Source organism: Rhinolophus sinicus, chromosome 3, assembly GCF_057876585.1.
Source record: "Rhinolophus sinicus isolate RSI-liver-muscle chromosome 3, RSI-T2T, whole genome shotgun sequence".
NCBI lineage: Eukaryota > Metazoa > Chordata > Mammalia > Chiroptera > Rhinolophidae > Rhinolophus > Rhinolophus sinicus.
Window position 1 is genome coordinate 180,469,747 of NC_142503.1, and position 25,523 is coordinate 180,495,269.

At 39.3% G+C, this 25,523-nt stretch overlaps 1 protein-coding gene across 2 annotated transcripts in view; it reads right to left on the reverse strand.

The window, feature by feature from the left end:
• SPTLC2 (serine palmitoyltransferase long chain base subunit 2) overlaps positions 1-25,523 on the reverse strand; it is a 97,813-nt gene that overhangs the window by 69,155 nt on the left and 3,135 nt on the right. For both annotated transcript variants that reach the window (XM_074327144.2, XM_088797434.1), the window contains exon 2: positions 6,921-7,115. In XM_074327144.2, coding sequence (XP_074183245.1) covers positions 6,921-7,115 — 195 coding nt within the window. The remainder of the gene's footprint in view (positions 1-6,920; positions 7,116-25,523) is intronic.

Sequence of the window (25,523 nt, forward strand, 5' to 3'; positions counted from 1 at the left end):
GTCATGGGGGGAGTGGTTTCTGTGGTGATGGTAACGTGCTACTTTTCAGGAGGTAGTTTCATGGCTGCCTACTTAAATATGCACTTATTATATCCACATTTACCTTTTATTAACCTTTCCTGATGTGTGTTATACATGTGTATACTGCTTACATACGTATCCAACAAAAAGGTTAAAAAATGTGTTCTAATTAAATAAATCTCATACTTTCTATACAGAAGAAAAAATATTTTCCATGACATACAATTTATTCTGAAAGTTTTATGCGACAGACTCTGTTGAGCTGCCTGACTCAAGTAGGCATACCCCAATTTACTTAACCTGACATTGATGACAAGGAAACCTATCTGTCTGATGGCACTGATACTTATCTATCTGGAGAAGATCTGGGGGTCTCAGAACTCAGCCACCGGAACTGAAGGCTACATATCTGAAACTTTTTTTTAAAAAAACACCCAAATGCTGTTTGTAGGTTACTACAGCACTGCTGAAACACTTCAAGACATTTGATGACGATAAACATAATACTGCATACCAAAGGCAGGCTAGTCAAAAAAAGTCCAGTGTTTTGAAATTTTATTTTGGCAATATGTTTGCTAGAGAAGGAAATAACCTTATAAGATATATAGAGAAATGGCTGAAACATGACAAAATTGTTTCAAAACTTAAACTAAGAGAATTTTAAAATCCCAAATATCTCCCAGCTGAAGAAGTGTTGAAAATCGTCATCCTATGGTTAAAAAGCATTCTACAGCTAGGAGTATTTATTTTATAAACCAACAATGCTGTCTTTACCTCCATTTAATGAAGGAAATTAGGTGAAATATCTATGAAAGGTTATTAGACTTTAAAATCTTCGAACTATGATTAATTAAGAGCTTTCCTGATGTTCATAAGTCATACTGCTTGTCCTGTTCTGTTTTTAATGCTATAGACAGGAAGCCACTTCCCTGCTGATTCTGGCTGTCCATGAAGGTATATGATGAGATTTCAAGATTAAAGACACTTGTTTTCCCTACATCTAAAACGCAGTCATCTACGTGTTTGTATGTGCATATGTATTCACACACACACCTACTTCAAAAGACTCAAAACTTTTCATTGTTATTATTACCACCACTCACAATACCATTCATATCTTAAACATTTACTGACTGCCGAATATGTGCCAAGCACTTTTCTAGGCACTGGGTTTTCAGTAATAAACAAAAAGATAACAATTGATACTAAATGCGAAAAATGTATAAAACATAGGTATGTTAGATAGTGCAAAATGTTAATGGAAACAAACCAAACAAGGAAGGGCGATGTAAAATTCTGGAGTCAGGCTAAAATCTCGCTGGGGGGCCAAGGGAGAATAAAGAAGGAAAAGGACGTGAGAGAACGACCATTGGTACCAGCTGGAGGAAGCGCTCTCCTGCCGTGAGGCAGGCGAGAACTTGGTGGTTCAGGAACTGCGGAGGCCGTGCAGCTGGAGCAGATGAGTGAGGGGCTCAGCGGCAGGAGACCATGTGTGGGTGACAATGGAGGTTAACATTAAGTGGTTGAATCTGGATTTGCTGATGGGCCACATACGGTGTGTGACACAAAAGAAGAATCATTGAAAACTCCAATGTTTTTAGCCTAAGCTACTGGCAGAAGAGAACTGTCCTTTATGGAGATGGAGAAGATGGCTAGCGGGTCGGGAGGGGATCTCAGGTCACTTTTACACGTGGACAGTTTGAGATGCCTACATGGAGTGGTCAAGTGGGTAACTAGATGTATAGATCTAGAGTACAGTGAGTTAGTCAATGGCACATAGAAATTTGGAAGTTATCAGCATACAGAAGGTACTGAAAGCTGTGACAATGGATGAAATCACCCAGGGAGTGAGTACAGATGCCACATCCACACCATTTAGAAGTTGGGCAGATGAGGAGGATCCAGTAAGAGAGAATGAGAGAGCACAGCCAGAAAGGCAGACGAAAAACCAGGCAAGTATAATGTCCTGGAAACCAAGCGAACAAAATGATTCCAGGGGAGATCAATGGTGTCACATGCTGCAGGTAGGCCAAACAAGGTAAACACCAAGAGTAAACACTGCAAGATTTTAGGTAAACACTGCAAGATTTTGCAACACAGGTGTCACAGGTGACCCTGAGAACCATTTTAGGAGAATTGGTGGGAGGAAAATCTGACTGGAGTGGGTTCAGTAGAGTGGTAAGTGAGACACTGGAAACAGCTATGTCAGGGGATTTTGCTCAAAAAGGAGGAATGAATGGAGTAGTAGAAGAGAAAAAATGCTTTTTTCTAAGATGGGAGAAATAGCACGCCTGTGCTCCTGGAATGAGCTCGTAGAGAAGGACAAAGTGCTGCAAAGCTGACTCACCAGAATCCAGTGGTCAGAACAGGCTGTTGTATTAAATAGAAGCAGAGCACTGACCGGGCATCATGTGTTACCTCTAACAAGCTCTCCTGCGTGGCCAGATGTAAGTACAGCAGATCCCTCTTTTACATTTTCAGTTATTTACTACCATAGTTATCGTGGCATTTTCAAAATGCTTTAGTGAAAAACATAAATAAAACCAAAATATAGCCTAAAATCTAAGGAAACATCAACACGGTTTCTTAAACTGGGACCTCAGAACTGCTGAGCTTATGGATAGTCTCAGGGATCCATGAACTCAAGGATCATTTTTAACTTTATTTTTCCACTTTAATATGCATTTTAAAATTAGTTCACCAGTTTAACACCCCAACAGCATTCAATTTAAACTTGGACTGACTTGGGATATCAGACAGGGCACAAATTCTTTAAAATTTCACATTCTCAGCTAATAGCAAAAAGCAGTTCTAAACTGCTGCATGGAATGAAAACCTGAATAAAGAAAGTGATGCCTAAAGGTGCAAAACACGAAAACGTCGGGGGCCGATGGCTCAGTTGGTTAGAGCATGAGCCCTCAACAACAAAGTTGCTGGTTCAATTCCCACATAGAATTGGCGGGCTGGGCCCCTGCAACTAAAGATTGAAAACGGCAACCAGACCTGGAGCTGAGCTGCGCCCTCCACAGCTAGACTGAAGGACAGCGACTTGGAGCTGATGGGCCCTGGAGAAACACACTGTCCCCTAATAAAATTAAAAAGAAAAAGACAAAAATGCCTGGCTAAAAAAAAAGCTACACTGTTGCTCCAAATAAAAAAGCCCAAGAGGTAACAAGGAAGCTTGCAAAGCTAGTAATGTCACTAGTGCAAAAAGGTAAAGTGGTAATAACGTGCTACAAAATTCTCTGAAAGGGCTCATTTTGGATATAGCTTCTTACCAGTGAGAAATCCCTGGAGTAAATAAAAATAGATGACTGCTCTATACAATGGAGTATGACTCAGCAATAAAAAAGACAGACATACTGAAATACACAACATGAATGAATCTCAAAAACATTATGTCAAGTGAAAGAAGCCAGACACAAAAGACCACACATTTTATGTTCCCATTTATATGAAATATCTAAAGACAGAAAGTAGATTAGTGGTTGTTTAGGGTGGGGAGGGAGAGGTAGGAGCAACTGCCAATGGTATAGGGCTTCTTTTTCAGATGAAAAAATTTTATAAAAATTAGATTATGGTCCTGTCCTGGCTGCACACTTCTGTACAAACCATTGGATTATACATTTTAAGCAGGTAACCTTTATGGTATGTACATTGTATCTCAATAAAGCTTTAAAAAAAAAAATAATAGATGACCACTGGCCTGGGCTCCACACAAACCACAAAACAATGGCAAAATAATGTTCTTTTTAAATCCATAGAACTAAAAAAGACAAACCAATTGATATTCCCCAGCTTGATACATCAGGCAACTATACTACATTGTTTCCAAAGATAATGCTAAAGTGACAATTATCAGAATATTCTTAGTAAGCTACTTTTTAAGGAGATCAAAAATAAAATCCTTCCAAGAACTCTTATTATTTTACTCCATTTCCTTCTTTTGTATCTTGATAATGAAACATACCAGGATGTGGACATATAACGTCCCTTCCCACTTGCCTATCCCTCCCATTTTTGAATATTTGACCAGGAACTGTAGAGGAAAAATGTTAGCTTAGTGTTTAGTGTGTGGTAACTACCTGCCATAAGTTAGTTACTCCTTAGATTTCTAGGTATTTCTTATCTATATATTAGAACATTTTCATTAATTCAAGCTTTCATTTCACCCATCACACACACGTTTCTGGACTACAAGCTGCATCTCACATAACAAAAAGAAATAAACCACAGAGTGGGAAAACAACATCCTCATCCAAAACAGCACTGCAGTATTAACAGAGGGTAAAGCAGTAAAGAATTCCAAGAAGTTTATGCAATGTATATAAAATACAACGAACTCATGTTAACTCATCTTTATTAATAAAGTCGTAGCCAAAGCAACATATCAAGCAGAACTAGCATAAACAGTTAAAATGGGCTCTCCTTTGTAACACAACGAGGAAGGAAATAAGGAGGTGGTATGAACACCACTCACTCAGTGAAATGAGGAAGTGGCTGCATTATATTTGCATTTTATGATCCCTGGCAAGCACTTTCCCTCACCTCTTCACAGTGTAACACTTTAAAATTTGCCTATCACCCTGACTACATCTAATGCAGCATCTGAAAACAAACACGACCTACACTAACGCTGAAGGATTCCTTCTTTCCTTCTAAAAGCTGAATTTTTATAAGAAAATGGCAGAATTTATCTGTTTTAACTGCTAATGTTACTGACTGTGAAAATCCTATTGAAATAAATTTGAACCAATTAGTATAGTCCTTCTCTGAACAAACTGTAGAGGCAAATGTCCCACATATTTCGTCCTATTACTCCTTCAAGAATTATTTCCTGATTAACCCCATGCTACTGTTTTATTTCTTTTGTCCTACATCTGCATTAGAGCTCTGCAAAGCCCTCTAAATTTGAAGTGTTTATTTTTCCTCAACAAAATTAGAAACTGAAAATAAAATCTATGTTACACTTCTGTCACAAAGTACACGTAGATAGCCCCAATACTTAAACAGTGCATTTACCCTGAAACATGAAACAAATTCCAAAGATACTGTCCTCATTCACAAAGTAATTCAGATGCACCCTCAGCATTTATTTACTTATTTATTTATTCTCATTCATTCATTCATTCATTCATTCGTCACTTTGACAGAGCACAGCTGGGCAAACTCTATGGTCATTCTCCTGCTCCGAAACTGCCCAGGACTCCTCACTGCCTACCAAACTTCTTAGTTCAACATTCAAAACACCGTTTCTCACACATCCACATTCCAGGTTCTCCCGAACACTCCTCAGCCCTTGTCTGCACTATCTCCTGAGCCAGGACTGCTCTCTACATCACAGTCAGTACTTCCCCCACCCTTACCTCTACATGGCAATTATTAGGTCTCTACAGTGGATTGACACTAAGATAAAGATTTTCTAGTTTGAATATGTGAATAAAACTTTAGCTCCCATCGGTCATAACTGCCACCAACTAGTAGGAAGACATTGGTCTGCAAGCAAATAATTGCAATACCATACAACACAGTAAGTGTATAGTGAGCTCTAAGTTACAGTAAGCAAACCATACCTGAGGGATGGGGAAAAAAAAAAAATCAACATACTGTGTATGCACGCTAGCCCAAAAGTCTATTTGGGATATAGAGGGGTAGGAAAAAAGGAGAATCAAAGAAATTTTCAGTTTATTCTGGTTTTTACTGATGAAAATTAGTTCGGCCAACTGGATCGAATTCTGAATGCAGCGCTTTGCTTGCATTAGGTATTTAAAAACATGCCTTCTTACTGAAATTAACTTGTAGGCGTTTCAGGACAATGAGTAAGACGGCCAACTTGTGCCGCTGCTGGGAAGGGTGCAGAATGGTTCAGACGAAAGAGAAGAATGCTTGGGTCCTCAGTTATCCCAGGGCCAGAATCTTCAATCCATATTTTGGTTGGTTTCGCCTATTTGCTGCTGAGGTCCTTTCCTCTCCCACGTTTCTGGATGCGCTCTTCCCCTTCCCTCCGTATGCCTACAGTCCATTGCCAGTGTTTACTGGCTCCTCTCTCAGTGGTGACCTTGCTGCCACCATATCTGCCTCTCTCCTCTAATACCCACAAAAGAGAGAGGTATGATGGACAAAAATAATCTAACTTCTGATCCCCTTCTCTAATTTAGTCCACTCCCTGAGCTGGAGGACAACCTGTCCATACTTCACACGCTAAGAACAAACAAGTTAGTTTTTTTGTAAAATCAGGCATTTTCAAATAAAGAATTTTTTATTTTTGAGAATAGGTAATAAATGTATATTGTACAAAACTCTAGAGGGGCAAAGGAGTACAAAGAGGAAAATGGAATGAATGGATGAAGCTCTTCTCCCTAGAGATAGCATTATCACACCTCTCTTGTTTTCTACTCTAACCAGAGTAGGTCAGCCACATTTTGCTTTAGGGAGAGGAGCTTATCTGTGAACCAGACATGTACGCATAATGTATCTATGGGAAAACACATCATGAGCTCTAAAGAACACAATCTTGTCAGATGGCTCTACAAACAACTTAGAATACGGTATAGTATTGGGAACAGAAAGAACGTTTTTTCACTTCACAGACCTGTGTCCACACACCAGTTCTGAAACTAGGCATCTGCGTTAACATTAATTGTGAATTTTAACTTTCTTAGCTATAAAATAGGAATAGGTTCTTGCGATGATTAAATTAAAAACATGTTAAATGCTTTAATTTCTTCATGCCTTTAACCTTGTTTGCAACTTCCTTTGTGGAATGTTTTTATTTAACTGTATCTGGAATATTTTTATTTTAATGTGAACTGAAAAATCTAAAGAAAAAAATGAGAGAAAATACCAAGATTTCTACAAAAGGCTTCCATTTACACAATTAAAGATTGTGTAACAATTACCTTCTGTTCTTCTCTTTCTGTTGCATGGTGACACTTTTCAATTCTCCAATGCCTCAAGAAATCTCGAAGATATCCAAAGAGGGTGAGTACACCATAACCCACATAAGTTAGTACAGCAACCAGCATTGGTGTTTCTTCAAAAGCTTCATTAAATGGTCTTTTATACAGTCCTCCATTTTCTGTAACATGATGAATCTGAAAGGGAGATTTAAAATGCTTATTTCAATCACAGTAAGAGATTTCTACTTAAAAATCTAAGTCCTCACAGATTTGTAAAACTATATCTTCAGAATTCTCTAATAGTTTTTTAAAAACCCATTATGATCTAAGCAGGGCATAATTTTTTTCAATAAAAATGTTACATATGCTTCAGATGAAGAGCAAACAAAGAAATACAGAGGGAGAGAAACTGCCTAAGAACAATGCCTAACTGATTTCTATTGTTATTTGATTTCATGAAATAGATTCTGAAATACTATGGTTAGAGAATACATAATTTCCTTTGTTCTAATAAACAAAAATACAAATCAAAAGAGAAAGATTATTCTGAAAACTAGTATATGAGCTCACAAATAAAGGATCGAAAGTAAATTCAGTTTTAGAATAAAGGCACTCAGCCATAGTATTCCAAACATCAGCATTGGGTTCCTGTGAAAACACGAGGTGCATACTAGCCTTTCTTGTCAGTGGTAACAAATAAATTATAAAAGTAAAATGCTTACATACCGTGTTTCCCTGAAAATAAGACCAGGTCTTAGGTCAGTTAATTTTGCTCCAAAAGACGCATGAGAGCTGATTGTCCGGCTAGGTCTTATTTTCGGGGAAACACGGTATGATGCTTTGGATGTTGCCAACAAAACTGGGATCATCTAAACTGAGTACAGCTGGCTAATTCTAAATATAACAATTTTCACTGTAAAAAAAAAAACAAGGAAAGAAAGAGGACAGACATTCAAATAGGCATGATACATGGAATCTGCTGGTACTGATTCAACTTGATGGCCTAAAGAATTGAAAATTATTTGTAAAACTGATTTAGGTCTTCACCAATCTCTTCCCTAAAGGGGTGGAAGTCTGTGTCAATACTTGATATTTAAATTTTTATACAGGAATAAGGTTGTAATGTTTAGAAGAGAATAATTAGAAATGAGCCAATACCTGAAGATAGAAAATTATTTAAAAATTAGTATTATAAATATTAAGCCAGACAAAACAAAATAAAAAGCACAACACAAGAAAAAAAACATTCTGATCATCTCTTTAAAAAACTATATCTAAAAATATTTTGCCACAAGAACACTATGATTAATACCAGTACCCAACTCTCAACTTTGAAATGGTTTAAACTATTTTCTCTCAACTGAATATAAAAGTAAAATGTGAGGCAATTTTAAAAGCTCCTAAGTCTAATAAATGTGTGGCAGATTTTGTATGTCAGGAATGCTGTGGGTGGACCTCTGTAAAAGATAACCACCTGGATTTGAGACACACCCAAACCAGCAGGACCAAGTAAATGCATACAGTTGGTTGGACTGTCTAGGAAGGAGGAAGTTAAACCATTAGTTTGCTTTTAAATACTATGTGATTCTATCACAGCAGCATTTAAAATTAAATGAATTTTAAGGAATTGAGATTCAACTATGAAGGAATGTTTGGAATGTGGCCTCAGTCTAAAACACAGGTCACTCTTCTGCTACATATAATGTCGATTCCATCTAATGTATTCTTCATTTCAGTATTGTAGTCTTCATTTCTGACTGGTTCTTTTGTATGGTTTCTCTCTCTTTGTGTAAGTTTCCACTGAGTTCATCTTCCCTTAAATTCATTGAGCATCTTTATAACTAGGGTTTTGAACTCTGTATCTGGTAGATTGCTTGCCTCCATTTTGCATGGATCTTTTTCTGGAGTTCTTCCCTGTCCTTGCATTTGGGACATGTTTGTCTCCTTATTTTCGTGCCTCCCATGTATTAGGCAGATCTGCTAAGTCTCCTAGTCTTTGCAGAGTGGCGTTATGTGGCAGGTGTCCTGTGGGACCCAGTAACACAGTCTCTCTATCCACCTGAGTCGAGAGCACAAGGGGTGTCCCTTGTGTGGGTTGTGTGTGCCCTCCTGTTGTAGTTGAGCCTTGATTGCTGTTGGTATGTCAGTGGGTGGGATTAACCATCAGGCTGACTTGACTGGCTGTGAGGATTGGTCGTGACTACAGTGGAGGAAGATGCCACAGAGCAGGATTCACTTTAGTGGGACTCTGGTGCCTGCTGAGTCTGCCCTTTGGGTTTGTCCTTTATGGAACTGGTTGGGTGGTGCTCTGGTGAAAAACACAAGTCACTCTGATCATGCAGGGTCAGAACGGACAGGCCAACAGACATGCAAATCTGACAGGTGAAAAAGTCTTAGAACTCAGAGAGAACAAAATTACTTGATCTTCAAGTACTGATGCTAAATTTTCTCCGTGACATGAGTCAAATAAAAAAAATAGCATTACCATCTTATCCATGTATAATGCTCCATAAGGGAAAGCACCAGGCTTATTTTGCTCACTATTGCACATCTAGCACTCAGGATAGTATTTATTAAGTGCTAACAAATAGTAAGTACTCAATAATGTTTCCTTTTATTACTACTAGTATTACAGAAAGTGGCACCTTATAGGAGCTCAATAAATATTTGTTGAAGAATGAAAACACACACTATGCTCTTTGTTCTTTCAACAGCACGTTCATAGAAGGGGTTAAGTTGCAGGGATTATAAAATGAATATTAGGACATTTCTAGAACCCAGATCCGACATCTTTTAGTCTCCACTGGACTGAAAATCAAGTTCACTCTACACAAAACATGGGCTCTAAATTTGCACAGTGTATTTCAAATTCTGGATTCACCATGCAAGAGGGCTCTTAATATGCCTTTCATTAATTCTAACTTGAAAATTACACTGTCAACAAGGCAATCAAGAAAAACACCAGCGGGGATGGACGGGTGGTTCAGTTGGTTAGAGCACGAGCTCTGGGCAACAGGGCTGCCAGTTCGATTTCCACATGGGCCAGTGAGCTGCGCCCTCCGCAACTAGAATGAAGTCAATGAGCTGCTGCTCAGCTCCCGGGTGGCCAGATGGCTCAGTTGGTTGGAGCATGGGTTCTCAACCACAAGGTTGCCGGTTCGACTCCTGCAAAGGATGGTGGGCTGCGCCCTCTGCAACTAAGATTGAACACGGCACCTTGAGCTGAGCTGCCGCTGAGCTCCCGGATGGCTCAGTTGGTTGGAGGTTGCTCTCAATCACAAGGTTGTCAGTTCAACTCCCACAAGGGATGGTGGGCTGCGTCCCCTACAACTAAGAATGGCGACTGGACCTGGAGCTGAGGTGCACCGTCCACAACTAAGATGGAAAGGACAACAACTTGACTTGGATGGAGCTGATGAGTCCTGGAAATACACACTGTTCCCCAATAAAGTCCTGTTCCCCTTCCCCCATAAAATCTTAAAAAAGAAAAAAGAAAAAAACTAGCGTATCACTCCCTCCAGGTCTGTTCACATTAAGCAAATAAGAGTGTGACACTGTGTTAGTAGTATTATTAAATCAAGGGGAGATTTAAGAACTCCAATGAATACCAAGATGTATTTGCTTGAACATTAATATTATTTTTCAAGAAAATGCAAAAGAAAAAAGGCAAAGGAAGAAAATTTTTTCAGTTGAGATTATATAAGTACATCACCATACAACACCTTAGAGGACAAGAGGAATGTGAAAAAAAAACTAGAAAGCCACTTTGTTCTCATGCCTGTAGGCTATCAACCATATTTATAAGTACCGTGTTTCCCCCAAAATAAGACCTAGCCGGACCATCAGCTCTAATGCGTCTTTTGGAGCAAAAATTAATATAAGACCCGGTCTTACTTTACTATAATATAAGACTGGGTCTTATAGAATATAATGTAATATAAGACCGGGTCTTATTATTAATTTTTGCTCCAAAAGACGCATTAGAGCTGATGGTCTGGCTAGGTCTTATTTTTGGGGAAACATGGTAGCTGAAAAGGCACTCCTAACCAAAGCAAAAATGGTATAATATAATCAAAAGATAAAACCATAAACTTAATATATATGCACTAAAATCGTCTCGAAGGAGATACAAAAAACTGGAGTGGGGAGTGAAATGGGGGAAGAAAGCGTATTTCCAACTTATAACCCTTTGAACCGATTTATTTTTCATTTTTAACCAAGTGTATGTATTACTGAATTTGCTCGTTTTATTTTTAAAATGTTTCAACTAAATTTCCTCACTGATTTTATTCACTATTTAGACCAAAACAGAGTTAATAAAAGCAATATACACCTCTCATCATAACCTCAAGATATCTCAGTCTACAGCCTCTAGAGAATTCTCGCCTACTTGTTAGATCTCAAACAGACTTGACAAGCTGACGAGTACGCACAAATCTACAGTTCAATCCCCAATTTATTTCCCATAACCCCACATTTACATTTCCACCTGCCTCCTACATAGCTCCCCTCAGACATCCCAAATTCAACAAGTCTAAAGCTGAACTCATCTCACCCTCCTAACTCCTGCCTCAAAACGGGGTCCTCCTCCTGCACCTCCTCCCTGGTTGGCAGCATCGCCAGCCAGTCTGCCCAGTTTCCCAAGTTGGGAGTCATCTTTAGCTCCACCTTATTTGCTGGCTTCCACCTACAACTAGTAATGCATTGCCGTGCCTTAGTTCAATACCTTCTTGTGGGACAGCAGGGAATTGTAAGGAGGCTGGAAATGTTCTACACCTTGAGAGAGGTCCTGGAGGCACAGTATACACACAGGTAAAAAACCCCACGGAGCTATACACCTAGCATATTTTACGCACTTAATTGATTTTGCCAGTTGTACTAGTGATGCCCTTTATAACAAAAGAAAGTCCTGGTTCATGCGCTGCATTCTGTCTCTTTAAAGTTTCAGAAAAGAAAAAGAGGTAAGTTTTGATTACACTGTAAACTGACATAGATGGAATGACCCTGAGTAGAGGTTTCAATGCCATGAAAGGACATAAAGTAACTGTGTAATGATGCAACAATGGGGAATTATTGGGAAACAGAAGCATACATTTCTGATATGAATACAAAACCACAGAAGCATGTTGTTTTTTTTTAAAGCAAATAAACACATTCCCGCTCAATGTGACAGCAGGATGACAGAACTTGCCCTATCACCACAGAACCTGCCTACCCAGTGGATAGGTTAGAACATTATTTAAAAAAATGAATGTCCAATATGAACCACCCATTATTCTTCAAAAATCAAAGGACTGTTATTCTGCCTCTTCCGTTAAATAAACCCTATTCATTTCCAGTGGCATATTCTGTTGTTCCTTAAAAGAAATTCTGCTGAATTGGTCTTTTCTTGGAATTTTACTGAAATGTACTAGCCTCTCCCTACTGCATACCACACATACTAGAGAAAATAGTTTGGAGCTTTGTGCCTGTCACACAGCTAATTCCATGCTCTGAACCTATATTTCCAGCAGGCAAATTCTGAAAAGTAGGGAGTACACATTTTTTCTTGCAAATAGAATACACTCACGAATTTTTGTCAATAAGTATCCCCTTCATACCAGTTAGAATGGCTATCATCAACAAGACAAATAATAAATGTTGGAGAGGCTGTAGAGAAAAAGGAACCCTCATACACTGTTGGTGGGAATGCAGACTGGTGCAGCTGCTATGGAAGGCAGTGTGGAGGTTCCTCAAAAAAATTAAGAATAGAATTACCATATGACCCAGCAATCCCTCTCCTGGGTATCTACTCAAAAAAATCTGAAAACATTCATCCATAAAGACATATGTGCTCCAATGTTTATTGCAGCTTTATTTACGGTGGCCAAGACATGCAAAAAACCAAAGTGTCCTTTGACAGATGAATGGATAAAGAAGTTGTGGTATATATACACAATGGAATACTATTCTGCCCTAAGAAAAGATGAAATAATACCACTTGTGGCAACATAGATGGATCTTGAGAGTATAATGCTAAGCGAAATAAGTCAGACGGAAAAAGTAGAGAACCATATGATTTCACTGATATGTGGTATATAAAACTGAAAACAACAAAAGAAAAGGACAAACAAATGAAGAAACAAAAACTCATAGACAAAGACAATAGTTTAGTGGTTACCAGAGAGTAAGGGAGGTGGGGGGTGGTAGATGAGGGTACAGGGGATCAAATATGTGGTGATGGAAATAGAACTGACTCTGGGTGGTGAACACACAATGTGATATATAGATAACGTATTACAGAATTGTACACCTGAAATTTATGTAACTTTACTAACAATTGTCACCCCCAATAAATTTTAATTTAAAAAAAGTATCTTCTATGAAATGGAATGAAAAATGCTTACAAAGCTACCTGTAAAAAAACTTATTTTATTATTATTATTTTTTTAATTGGGGAATATTGGGGAACATTGTGTTTCTCCAGGGCCCATCAGCTCCAAGTCACTGTCCTTCAATCTAGTTGTGGAGGGCGCAGTTCAGCTCCAAGTTCAGTCGCCGTTTTCAATCTTTAGTTGCAGGAAGTGCAGCCCACCCTCCCATGCGGGAATCGAACCAGCAACCCTGTTGTTAAGAGCTCACACTCTAACCAGCTGAGCCATCTGCTGCCCAACAAATTTATATTTTGACACTACTATTTTCCTATTGAAAACCTCAAAGTGTGTGTGCACGGGCACATTTCAGTGGGTGGCATCCTGTGCACACTGTGCCGGGATGCTCTGCACGGGTGTCACCACTCTCACTGGCCACCCACATGGCCTCCGCAGCACTTTCCTAGCTCTAGATAAGCATCACGGTATAACAGACGACGTAATCGTCGGGAGATGTGAGTACCAGTGCAGCTCTGCCACAAACTGCATCTTCATCTGAGCTCTCTTCCACCTCCACTGTGTCCTGGGCCTATGACACCCGCCCTCCACGCAGCCCCTCCACACACTCCACTCCGGTTTTGTAATGCACACCAGATCACATCAATTTCCTTCTCTGGGAACCCTTATCCATAGGGGTGGGTCATATCTGGTGGTCATATCTGTAGAGTATGACCAAATTTCTTGGATCATAAGTGACTGACACAAGGGTAAGCAAGCACCTATTGCAAAATGAACCCAACGACCCCTCTCATCAGAATTTAAAATGTCAATGGGGAAACAGTGTGAAAGGCACTGGACCAACGCCCTGGAGAAAAGGTCCATAAACTTCTGATACTGAGGTCCCAATCGCTGTGCTATTTCTTGCCTTTCTGACTTCCTGAGACTTAGTTGGTCATCAATTCCTCCCTGGGCCCTCCTTTTTTCTATTGCATACCTATCATTCTTGCATCTTTTTGTTTAGCACGAGTCAGTTTCTGTTATCAACCAAGAGAAATCTAACAGATACAGATTCTACGTTAAAATCTCTTAGAATTTCTTTCCTACACTTAACTGGATATTTACATTAGCCTATAGTCTGCAAACTCTGAGGGCTTCAGTAAATTTTTTAAGAATGGCTTCCAACTTTGTCGATGTGCATTTGGAACATTATTATCTTATCTAGGAAAAGGAATTCCTGGTTCAAAGTTATAGGTAGGTACTTCCCTATATTGAGGAACATAAGTAACCTCTTCTCAGATTCTCATTAATATACATAAAGATGGAGGGGAGGAAGAATCAGAACTAGTATTTTTAAAAAGGGCAACAGAAGACCCTAAGTCCAAATTCAGCCAGGACTTGCCTTATTAAGTTCATCTAAATACAGAGAACATGCTCATAGCCATTAAACAAGACTACCTCTTTCATGGTAAGAAAAATTACAAACCAAAAAGGAAGTATTAGATTATTTAATACAAGAATTTTAGGAAAATTGACTGTTTGGAAAAATAACTCTAGTCGGAACTGCACCTGATACCACGTTGTGGCAGAGATCGGTAACTGGCTCCCACCTTCCCTTCAGTAACAGAATCTGTGTTAGCTGGGTACACGGCTGCCCAGCTCCAGCCTACATTTCCCCAGTCTCTCTTGCAGTCAGAAGTAGCTGTTGTATGAAATTCTGGCCAACAGGAAGGGAATAGAAGTGATGCACAGAACCAACGGGTACCAGAGCTAGATTACAGCCTTTAACATAGAAATTGCTTTCCCTCCACTTTTTGATGCCTCTGCCTGTGGCTTGGAATGTAGACAGTTGAAGATTCAGATGCTAATGAAGACAAAATCCCACAAGACTGCACAACAACAAAGATGCCTCATAACCTACCTACTAGCACACCTGCCTACCTCCAATTATTTCTCACAGAGAGAAATAATTTCTATCTTGTTTGAACAACTTAATCTTTTTCCAACAGGAAGATGTTTTGTTTTCTAATTTATTTTTCAATTATAGTTGACATACAACACATATTGGTTTCAGGTGTACAAGAGTCAGTAGACATTCATATACCTTCAGAAGTGATCACCTCGTTAAGTCTAGGACTTATCTGACACCACACAGTTATTACAACGTTATTGACTATATTCCCTATGCTGTACTTTACATCCCTGTGACTGTTTTATAACTGCCAATTTATACTTAATTCCTTCACCTTTTCACCCAGGCCCCCAAACCTCCTCCCATCTGGCGACCATAAATTTGTTCTCTGTATCAATGAGTATTCTGTTTTGTGAAACAACTTTAAGTCACATTTATACAACAAAAACAAAAAATTGAAAAACAATATCGAGACGTCTGCTTCAAGGTTGGAATTAAAAGGTAGAGGGCAGGGTGGCCGATTTGCTCAGTGGTTAGAGCGCAGTGCTCATTAACACCAAGGTCGCCAGTCTGAGTCCCACATGGGCCAGTGAGCTGCGCCCTCCACAACTAGATTGAAAATGACTTGACTAGGAGCTGATGGGTCCTGGAAAAACACACTGTTCCCAAGTATTCCCCAATAGAAATTAAAAAAAAACAACACAAAAGGGTAGAGGGCAAGCCATTACTTTCACAGAACTAGACAAAACCACATAGATCACTCAAAACAAGTACAGTTTTAATGGCATTGAAGAGTTGTCTTCCATGCAAAGCAAAGAGGACAAGATGAACTAAAATTCCAGAGGGAAGAGCCCTTCCTTAGTAAATTGAAATTGCTAGCCATTTTCGTTCCTGGTGGTATTTACAGAGTTTGAGCATGGACTGAGCATAGATTTGGCTTGCTATAGGCAGAAGAACTCTACCAAGAGAGAAAAACCAGCAGAGCTTAAGATAGCTGTATGACAGACTGAGTTCTAGATGAGCCCCAGACACATGGCCCGTTTCCTGCACAGGACATTTACCAAGTGCTGGAGAAGCTGGAAGGCTGGACTCGAAAGGTGACTTGAAATCAACCACAATTTTACAATGTTCAGGAGATAAAGTTGTATTACTGGGAGGGCCCATAACACACAGTGGGTCCCATCCTTGAGACACTGTGCTCACGAGAGTGATCTGAATCTACCTAAAGCTTCAGCCCAGCCCTACCCAGCTCAATCAATCTCTGGATAGACAGTGGTGCTTGGCCCCTCACCATATCTGCCCAAGAGAGCAGAAGGCGAAAACAACGTTGACTTTAGTCTCTGCAGGCCTTTAATACATAATGTCTAGCAATCAGTCAAAAACTCTGCTTTCCCAGGGGTAGGGAGGGGACATGAATATGACTGAAAGAGAGAATATGTCTGCCTACACGTTCACCTCTTATTATTTCAGCACTCCTAGCCTTGGGAAACCTCTCACAATTTGATCTTCCCTCCCTTTAATCTCACGTGCTTAGAAGTGGAGATTTCTCCTGTTTAATTTTTTAAAATTTCCAAAACTACAAAAAATAATTTTCAGATATCAAAGTCTCTCCTAGGAACTCAGAGCGCCATTCTACCAAGATACTCAGAATGATTATAATCACCTCGTCCTTTTTACTCATTTGATAAATATTTCATTTCTATCTACATGTCAAGAACTGGACTCTGTATTTAATGATACAAATAAAAGATAATCCTTGTCTTCAAGAATTCTGTTTTTGGTTTGCTTTTTAAAAAAGAAAAAGGAGGCAAAGATCAACATTTTTGTTGTTTTTTATTGAAGTGTAACTGACATGTAACATTAGTTTTGGGTATACAACACGATGATTTGATATTTGTATATATTGCAAAACAATCACCACAAGAGTCCAGGTAACATTCGTCACCATACATAGTTACAAAATTTTCTTCTTGTGATAAGAACTTTCAAGATACACTCTCCTAGCTATTTTCAAATAGGCAAACATGATTTTTGAGATAAAAGCGAATAAGGAAACTATTTTAAAGAATACTGTCTAAAGGGACATATTTAAATATACAGGATGAAAAATGTAGACAAAGTGAGAAGGCTTTCTTTTACAAGTGATTCTAAGTGTCTTACTTTTCCTCTTCACATGTCTTGTTAAGTCCAGACACTTTGTATTTTGTTATAAATCATAGGATGCCATCAGGAGAGTGATATGATCCAACTTAGGTTTAAGAAGTTCCCCAATCCTTTTAGGAAGTTTGCCCTGGGGATGTGCTATTTCCCTTCTTAACTAGATGATGTACAAGCTACCCTCAATTTGGTGTTTATCATTTCCATGAATTTAAAATGACCTTTACTGTAAGTACATAGCCATAAACAATATAGTTTTGTCCTGCATGTTTTAAAGCCTTACATACCTATCATACTGTATCTTTCTGCAACTTTTGTTTAACAGTATGTATCTGAGATTTACCCATGTTCATAACATACGAGGTGTGATCAAAAACTATGGTGACTGCTGCTGCCGAGCACCATCCAACAGAAAGACAGGGATCTTCAATACAGGAAGCGGCTGCGTCAAACCTTAGTAAGCATGACAAGTTGCAACTTGTTCAGTGCAGTCAGTCAGGTGTGAGCTACGGTTGAAAGAGGTGTGTTTTAAAGTGGGCCCTAAATCATCCTCCATCATGACAATGCTCCGTGTCACACATTGCTTCTGGTATATGGCAATTTCTGTCAAATACAAACATTACAGTGTGTCCTCACCTACCTTATTCACCAGATCTGGCACCGTGTAACTTCTGGCTCTTCCCCAAAGTTAAAATGACCATGAAAGGTAAACATTTTGAATTAATTCAGGACACCAAAGCAGCCATGACAGAGCAACTAAAGACATTCACAAAAGACGACTTCTAGAACTGCTTCAGCAAGTGACAAGAACAATGGGATAAGCGTGTTCGAAGCGAGGGGGAATTACTTTGAGGGGTTAATGGCAATGTGTCTTTTACTGTAATAATTTTAAATGTAAACATTCACCGTATTTTTTTATCACACCTCATAGATCGATTCATCCCACTGTATGAACATACCATACTGTTGTTTGATTTTTTTTTTTTTTTTTGCCATCCTCCTACTAATAGACAACTAGGTTATTTCCAATTTTTTATTATATTTTTACAGTAAACATTTTTTACACGTCTGCTGTGTTCATGAGAATTTCTTGGGAAAATTGTGTGTGCTGAAATGAACCCCCAAAATGAATACATTGAAGTCCTAACCCCAAATACGTCATAATGTGACTGTATTTGGACAGGATAATTAAGTTAAAATGAGGTCATTAGGATAGGCCTTAATCCAATATGACTGATGTCCCTATTAGAATAAGAAATTTGGAGACAGAGGGAAGACCACGTGAAGATACAGAAGATGTTCATCTACAAGTCAAGGATAGAGGCCTCAGAACAACCCTGTGACCAGCATTTTTAAAACTTTCAGTTAAAAACTCATTGAGAAGTACAGTATAAAGATTTATCAGACTGTGTTGCACATTTCAAGGGTAAGCACTGATTTATGAAACTTTTATTTAAATTATCTCTGTATGTATATACGTATGAAATATGTAAAGTACATAAAATATACATACATTATGTATGCACTGAGTTGTGATACAAAAATGTTTCTTGGTGTGGGTTGGAAAAAAAAGTTTGAAAACCTCTGCTACTGTATACACCTAGATATAGACTTAGAAGGGCAATCACTATAAATATGCATATTTCAGCTTTTCTACAAATTGCCAAACTGTCTCCAAAGCAATTGTACCCATTTATACTAAGAGCACCCATATACCATGTTTCCCCAAAAATAAGACCTAGCTGGACAATCAGCTCTAATGCATCTTTTGGAGCAAAAATTAATATAAGCCCCAGTCTTATTTTACTATAAGACCTGGTATTATATAATATTAATATAAGCCCCAGTCTTACTTTACTATGCTATAAGACCTGGTATTATATAATTAATATATTATAATACCAAGTCTTATACTAATTTTTGCTCCCAAAGACGCATTAGAGCTGACTGTCTGGCTAGGTCTTATTTTCAGGGAAACAGGATGTAAGTTCCCACTGCTACATAACACTGTCAACATTTAATACTATCATAGTTTTATAGCTTTCAAATTGGTTAAAATGATAAACAGTATCTCATTGTTTTAACTTGCAATACTTGAGAACTAGTGACAATGAGTATATTCATATATTTATTTTCCAATCAAGTTTCTTTCTCTATGAATTGCCACTTCCTGTTTTTCCCATTTTTTCCCATTGGATTGCATGTTCGTTTCTCGTTGATTTGTAGGGTTCTGTAATCTGAATACTAACCCTTTCTCAGTGAAGTGTTGCAAATATCTCCTCTCAGTCCATGGCCTGTTCTTTCACTTTTGGTGTCATATTGTGCAGAAGGTTTGTTTTTTTAAATAATAATTTTATCTGCTGGCAAACTCCTAATCTACTTTCTGTCTCCATGGATTTTCCTATTCTGGCTATTTCATATAAATGGAATCATACAGTACGGGGCCTTTTCTGTCTGGCTTTTTACACTAGGCATGTTTCTTTCATCCATGTTGTGGCACGTATCAGTATTTCATTCCTTTTTATTGCTGAATAATATTCCACTGTATGAATATACCATATTTTGCTTAGCCACTCATCAACTGGTGAACATTTGGGCTGCTTTTATTTTTTAGCTATTATGAATAATGCTACTATGAACATTCATATACAAGTTATGTCTACATATGTTTCATTTCTCTAGGGAAAAGAACTGGTGGGTCATATGGTAACTGTATGTTTAATATTTTAGGAACAGTTTTCCAAAGTGGCTGCAGCATTTTATGACCCCACCAGCAATGTATGAAGGTTCCAATTTCTCTACATCCTGACCAACACTTGGTACTATCTGGCTTTTTATTTTAGCCATCCTAGTGGGTGTGAAGTGGTATCTCATTGTGGTTTTGATTTGCATTTCCCTAATGACTAATAATGTTGAGCATCTAGTGTGCTTATTAGCCATCTGTATGTCTTCTGGGGAGAAACGTCTATTCAAATTTTTTGACCATTTGAAAACTCCCATGGCTTTAACAACCATGCATTCATTCCTTCAACTAAGATATCCTGAGTTCCTATTACATACCAGTCACAATAAAAACAGTAAAATCTCAACTATTTGCTGAAGGGGTTTACTAGTCACCAAGCAGCAAAAGGCTGGATCACACTGTCTCAGTGTAACTGCACATTTCACTGTACTTAGAAATTATCAGAAAGCAGCAAACTGACTTTTAACAGAACAAATTAAGAAATGAACCCCCAACAAAGAGGTTAGCCCAATCCTTTAGGGCCTTACAGTACACATGTATTATTTCTAGTCAGAAGCAAAAATTATTTTAAAAGAAAAGGAAAAATATCCACTTTCACCTTCACAGTGGGTCTTTAAGGTAGTCTTAAAGACAACAAACATTAAGATAAATTTTCTGAGGTCAAACGGGTCAAGAGTAAAGAACTAACTTGCTTAATCGATCACAAATTACAAATTATATTAGAAGCCTTCTTAGGAACTATTTAGAAGGCAACTGACTTTTGAGGCCACAAACTTGTATTTAGTGAAAGAAGGCACACCCATTCAAAATGCAGACACAGCCTCACCCATCCTTCTCAATTGCCTATTCTGCCAATAAACACTGTTTCTTTCTTTCAAAAATTCAATCTAATTGAATCTCAACCAATTAACTACCTTGCTCAGAGCACTATGAAGTTTCTAGGGCACCTAGGCCAACTTTAAATGGTGACAAGTCTGCCTTCCCTGAATATCCTAGTTCTAAAATACTACCTTAAGAATACAGTGGTTTATGTATTAAATACTGGTCTCATCTCCCAAGAATTTTTATTAAAGAGAATTCCTGAGTACTTCAAATGACTCATATCTTTCAGATCTAGCTAACTAAGAATCAAAATGTTTTTCCCTTGGAACAAAAAACATCTGAAACAAAAATCTAGTCCCACAAGTTGCAAACAGTTACAACATTATTTGTGCAAAGCCCTTGAGGTCTTCTGTGTCTCATCAGGCCCTGAGAAACCTGAACAGGACATTCTACCTACTCCTCCTGTTCCTGTCTCATAATTAACTTCTTTTCACAGTTACTGTTTCCTCTCAGTGGAAACAAAAGCTACTAGCTATTTAGTAAACCATCCTTCATTAGTTATTCATTTGCCTCCTTCTAAGTACTGTATAAGTAGCAGGACCAGCACTATATGTTCTTTATACTTCACCTGTCTTAATATTTAAATAAGAGAATAACTCGTGGGGTGGCTGGATGGCTCAGTTGGATAGAGTGCGAGCTCTTAACAACAAGGTTGCCGGTTCAATTCCCACATGGGATGGTAGGCTGTGCCCCTGCAACTAAAATTGAAAACAGCGACTGGACTTGGAGCTGAGCTGCGCCCTCCACAACTAGACTGAAGCACAATGACTGATGGGCCCTGGAAAAACACACTGTTCCCCAATAAAAATTAAAAAATAAATAAATAACTTGTGCCCCACTGCCTCCTTAAGACAGAATCTTATTTATCATGGTAGCTAGAGGCTGTCATCCTTCTAACATCGAGTTAAAACTACCCCTAAAGGAAAGAAAGGTTCAAAACTGTCTCAAAGGCAGATAATTTTTTTGCCTTCCATACTTGTTAACTAATTAAGGAAGGCAAAATGTGTGTTCAAAACTCAAAAGTTCTACAAAGAAATGGAAGATCTAAAAAAAAGAAAAAGTGCTGTTAACAAGGAGTTTAAAAAAATTCAAACTATTATATTTCAGGCGCAACCAAAATACAGAATTTATTTAATCAAATGTTAAATCCATAGTAAGAATCTCTTAGAAAAGAAGATCACTGACTACTGCAACATGCTGATGAGAAAATTCCCGGCAAATTCTCTAGAGGTCTTTAAAAATAGGATAGAATCATCTATCAAGATTAGTTTTAATAAAGTCCTACAAAGAGATAAAAGGACTGAATTACATAAACCCCTAAAGGTCCTTCCTGTTCTAATTCTGTCAAATCTTCCACAATTCTATCTCTTTCAAAGTCTCTCTAATGCTAACTGCCACTCTTTACCTCAAATAAAGGTTCACCCTCCTCTCCTCCTCTAAATGGCAGGGAGGGAAAATTTCTGCTTTACTGACACTTCCTGTGAGACCTGTGTCTACTGTCATCATTAAAGAAGTGATTTCTTCTACACCCATGAGGATGGCGTGGGGACAGAGCCAGGAGTGCTGTTTCCAGGCTGTCAGCCTCACGTGGAAAGGTGCTGGCTCGGGTAGTAAATGGCCATCAACTGTGATTGGATGACCATCAGCTGTGGCTGGTTGCCCGTCAGCTGTAACCAGTGAGCCATTGGCCACTAATATAACTGTCGTGGCTACGCTAGCAGTAAATGGGGGCTAGCAAGGGCAGATTGCGGATTGCAGAGAGGCGGATGCTGCAAGCGAGAATATAGTGGTATGAACCCGCTATCTATGGCTCTGTGGGTGTTCCTTTTTGGCCTCACCATATCCTGCGTTTTATGTGGGGAGCACGACCAGAGACCCCGCATGACAATGGCTACTGTAAAAACAAAAACCCCAACACTCCTGTGATGTCTCCTTTATTTTCACACTACCACACTCACATTTCTAACACCAGATTTTGAGGTGGGGGGAGTGTCAGTGTTTCCACACAAGCACGCAATACTGCGACAACAGCTGAGTGTCCTACAATTAATTCTAACACTATCTACCTGATACATCCCACAGGTTAAGGGCTCAGTCCCACAAGACTGTTGTCCCCCAGCCCCTCAACTTCAGATGCCAATCTCAAGTCCAGGTTGTCACCTCTGCTTCTCACCTATCAGCTATTAACAAAAAATCTGAGGTTCCCACGACCCCCTCCTCCAGCTTGATTAATTTGCTAGAGCAGCTCACAGAACTCAGGAAAGTTGTTTACTGTTTACAAATTTATTATAAAAAGATATGATAAAGGGGGCGGCTGGTTAGCTCAGCTGGTTAGAACGTGTGCTCTTAACAAGGTTGCCAGTTCAATTCCCACATGGGCCAGTGAGCTGCACCTCCAAAACTAGACTGAAGACAACGAGCTGCCGGTGGGGCGGCTGGAAGGCTCAGTTGGTTAGAGCGCGAGCTCTCAACAAGGTTGCTGGTTCAATTCCCGCATGGGATGGTTGGCTGCGCCCCCTCCAACTAAAGACTGAAAACAGCGACTGGACTTGGAGCTGAGCTGCGCCCTCCACAACTAGACTGAAGGACAACGACTTGACCTGGAGATGATGGGTCCTGGAGAAACACACTGTTCCTCAATATGCTCGAATAAAAACAAAGAAAACGGTGACAAAGGATACAGATGAACATCTAGCTTGAAGAGCTGCGCAGGGCAAGGTGTGTGGGAAGGGGTACGCCACTCTCCCGGCACCTCATGTGTTCAGCAACCAGGAAGTTTTCCGAATCCTGTATGTACTTGGGGGATTTTTACAGAGGCTTCCTCACGTAGCCATGATCAATCATTAACTCCATGTCCAGCCCTTCTCCCCTCTCTGGAAAATGGGAGGTAAGGCTGAGAATTCCAAGTTTCCAATCATGGCTTGATCTTTCTGGTGACCAGTCCCCAACCAGAAGCCCACCAAGAGTCACCTCACTAGAACAAAAGACACTCCTATCACCCAGAAAATTCCGAGATTTAGGTACTCTGTCAGGAATCAGGGTCAAAGACCAAATGTGACAACAAAAGATGCTCCTAGTGGTCTTATCACTTAGGAAATCATACAGGTCTTAAGAATTCTGTGCAAGGAACCAGGGACAAAAATATATATTCCCTATTACCTCAGTTACCATTAAAAAATAATAATAACAAGTGCTGGTGAGGATGTGGAGAAATTGGAACCCTTGTGTACCATTGATGGGAATGTAAAATGGTATAGCCACCGCGGAAAACAGTTTGGCATTTCCTCAAAAAATTGAAAGTAGAATTATGATCCAGCAATTCCATTTCTGGGTATATAGCCAGAAGAATTGAAAGCAGGATATGGAAGAGGAATTTCTACACCCATGTTCATAGCAGCATTATTCAAAATAGCTAAAACCTGGAAACAACTTGAGTGCCATTAATATATGAATGGCCAAGCAAAATGTGGTGTTTATGTACATACAATGGAATGTTATTCAGCCTGAAAAAGCAAATTCTGCTACATGCTGCTACATGGATGAACCATGAGGATGAGCCATGCTAAAGGAAATAAGTCAGTCACAAAAAGACAAATACTGTACGATTCCACTTATATGAGGTACTTACAGCAATCAAGTCATAGAGATAGAAAGTAGAATGGTGGTTGACAGGGAATGGGAGAAGGGGAAAATGGGGTGTTACTGTTTAATGCGTAGAGTTTTAGTTTTATAAGATGAAGAGTTATATGGATGACGGATGGTGGTGACCGTGGCACATTATGAATGTATTTAACACTACTGAATTGTACTCTGAAAAATAGTTAAGATGGTAAATTTTATGTCATGTGTAGTTTACCACAATAAAAAAACGTTGGGGGCCGGCCCTGGGGCGCAGCCCTGTGGCTCAGGTGGTTGGAGCGCTGTGCTCCTAACTCCCAGGTCGCCGGTTCGATTTCCACATGGGCCAGTGAGCTGCGCCCTCTACAGCTAAGATTGTGAACAACAGCTCTCCCTGGAGCTGGGCTGCTGTGAGCTGCCGAGGGCTACCGTGTGCCGCCAAGAGCAGCCGGCGACCAGTGTGAGTGGCCACCAGCCATTGTGAGTGGCGGGCAGCCTGCAAGAGCTGCCGACTGACAACTGGCGACCGACTGCCTCAGCCGGGGGGGAGCGTAAGGCTCATAACACCAGCATGGGCCAGGGAGCTGTGTCCTACACAACCAGACTGAGAAACAACGGCTTGAACCGGAGGGGGGGGAGGGAAGGCATAAAAAGGAGGGTAAAGAAAAAAAACAAAAGAAAGAAAAGAGAACAAAAGGAAAAAGGAAAAAAAAGGAAGAAAAAAGTTGGGGGAAAAACCCAGAAAACAAAAGCGAACAGTAATGTCTGATTGTTTCATACACCTATTCCACCACGTGATCTACTGAACTTGGAAATCTAAATCCAAATCCAACAAAGTGACAAACATACATAGACAGTCCCCGACTTACAACGATTCTTTCAATTTTTCAACTTTATGACGGCATGAAAGCGATACCCATTCAGTACAAACCTGCTATGAGTTT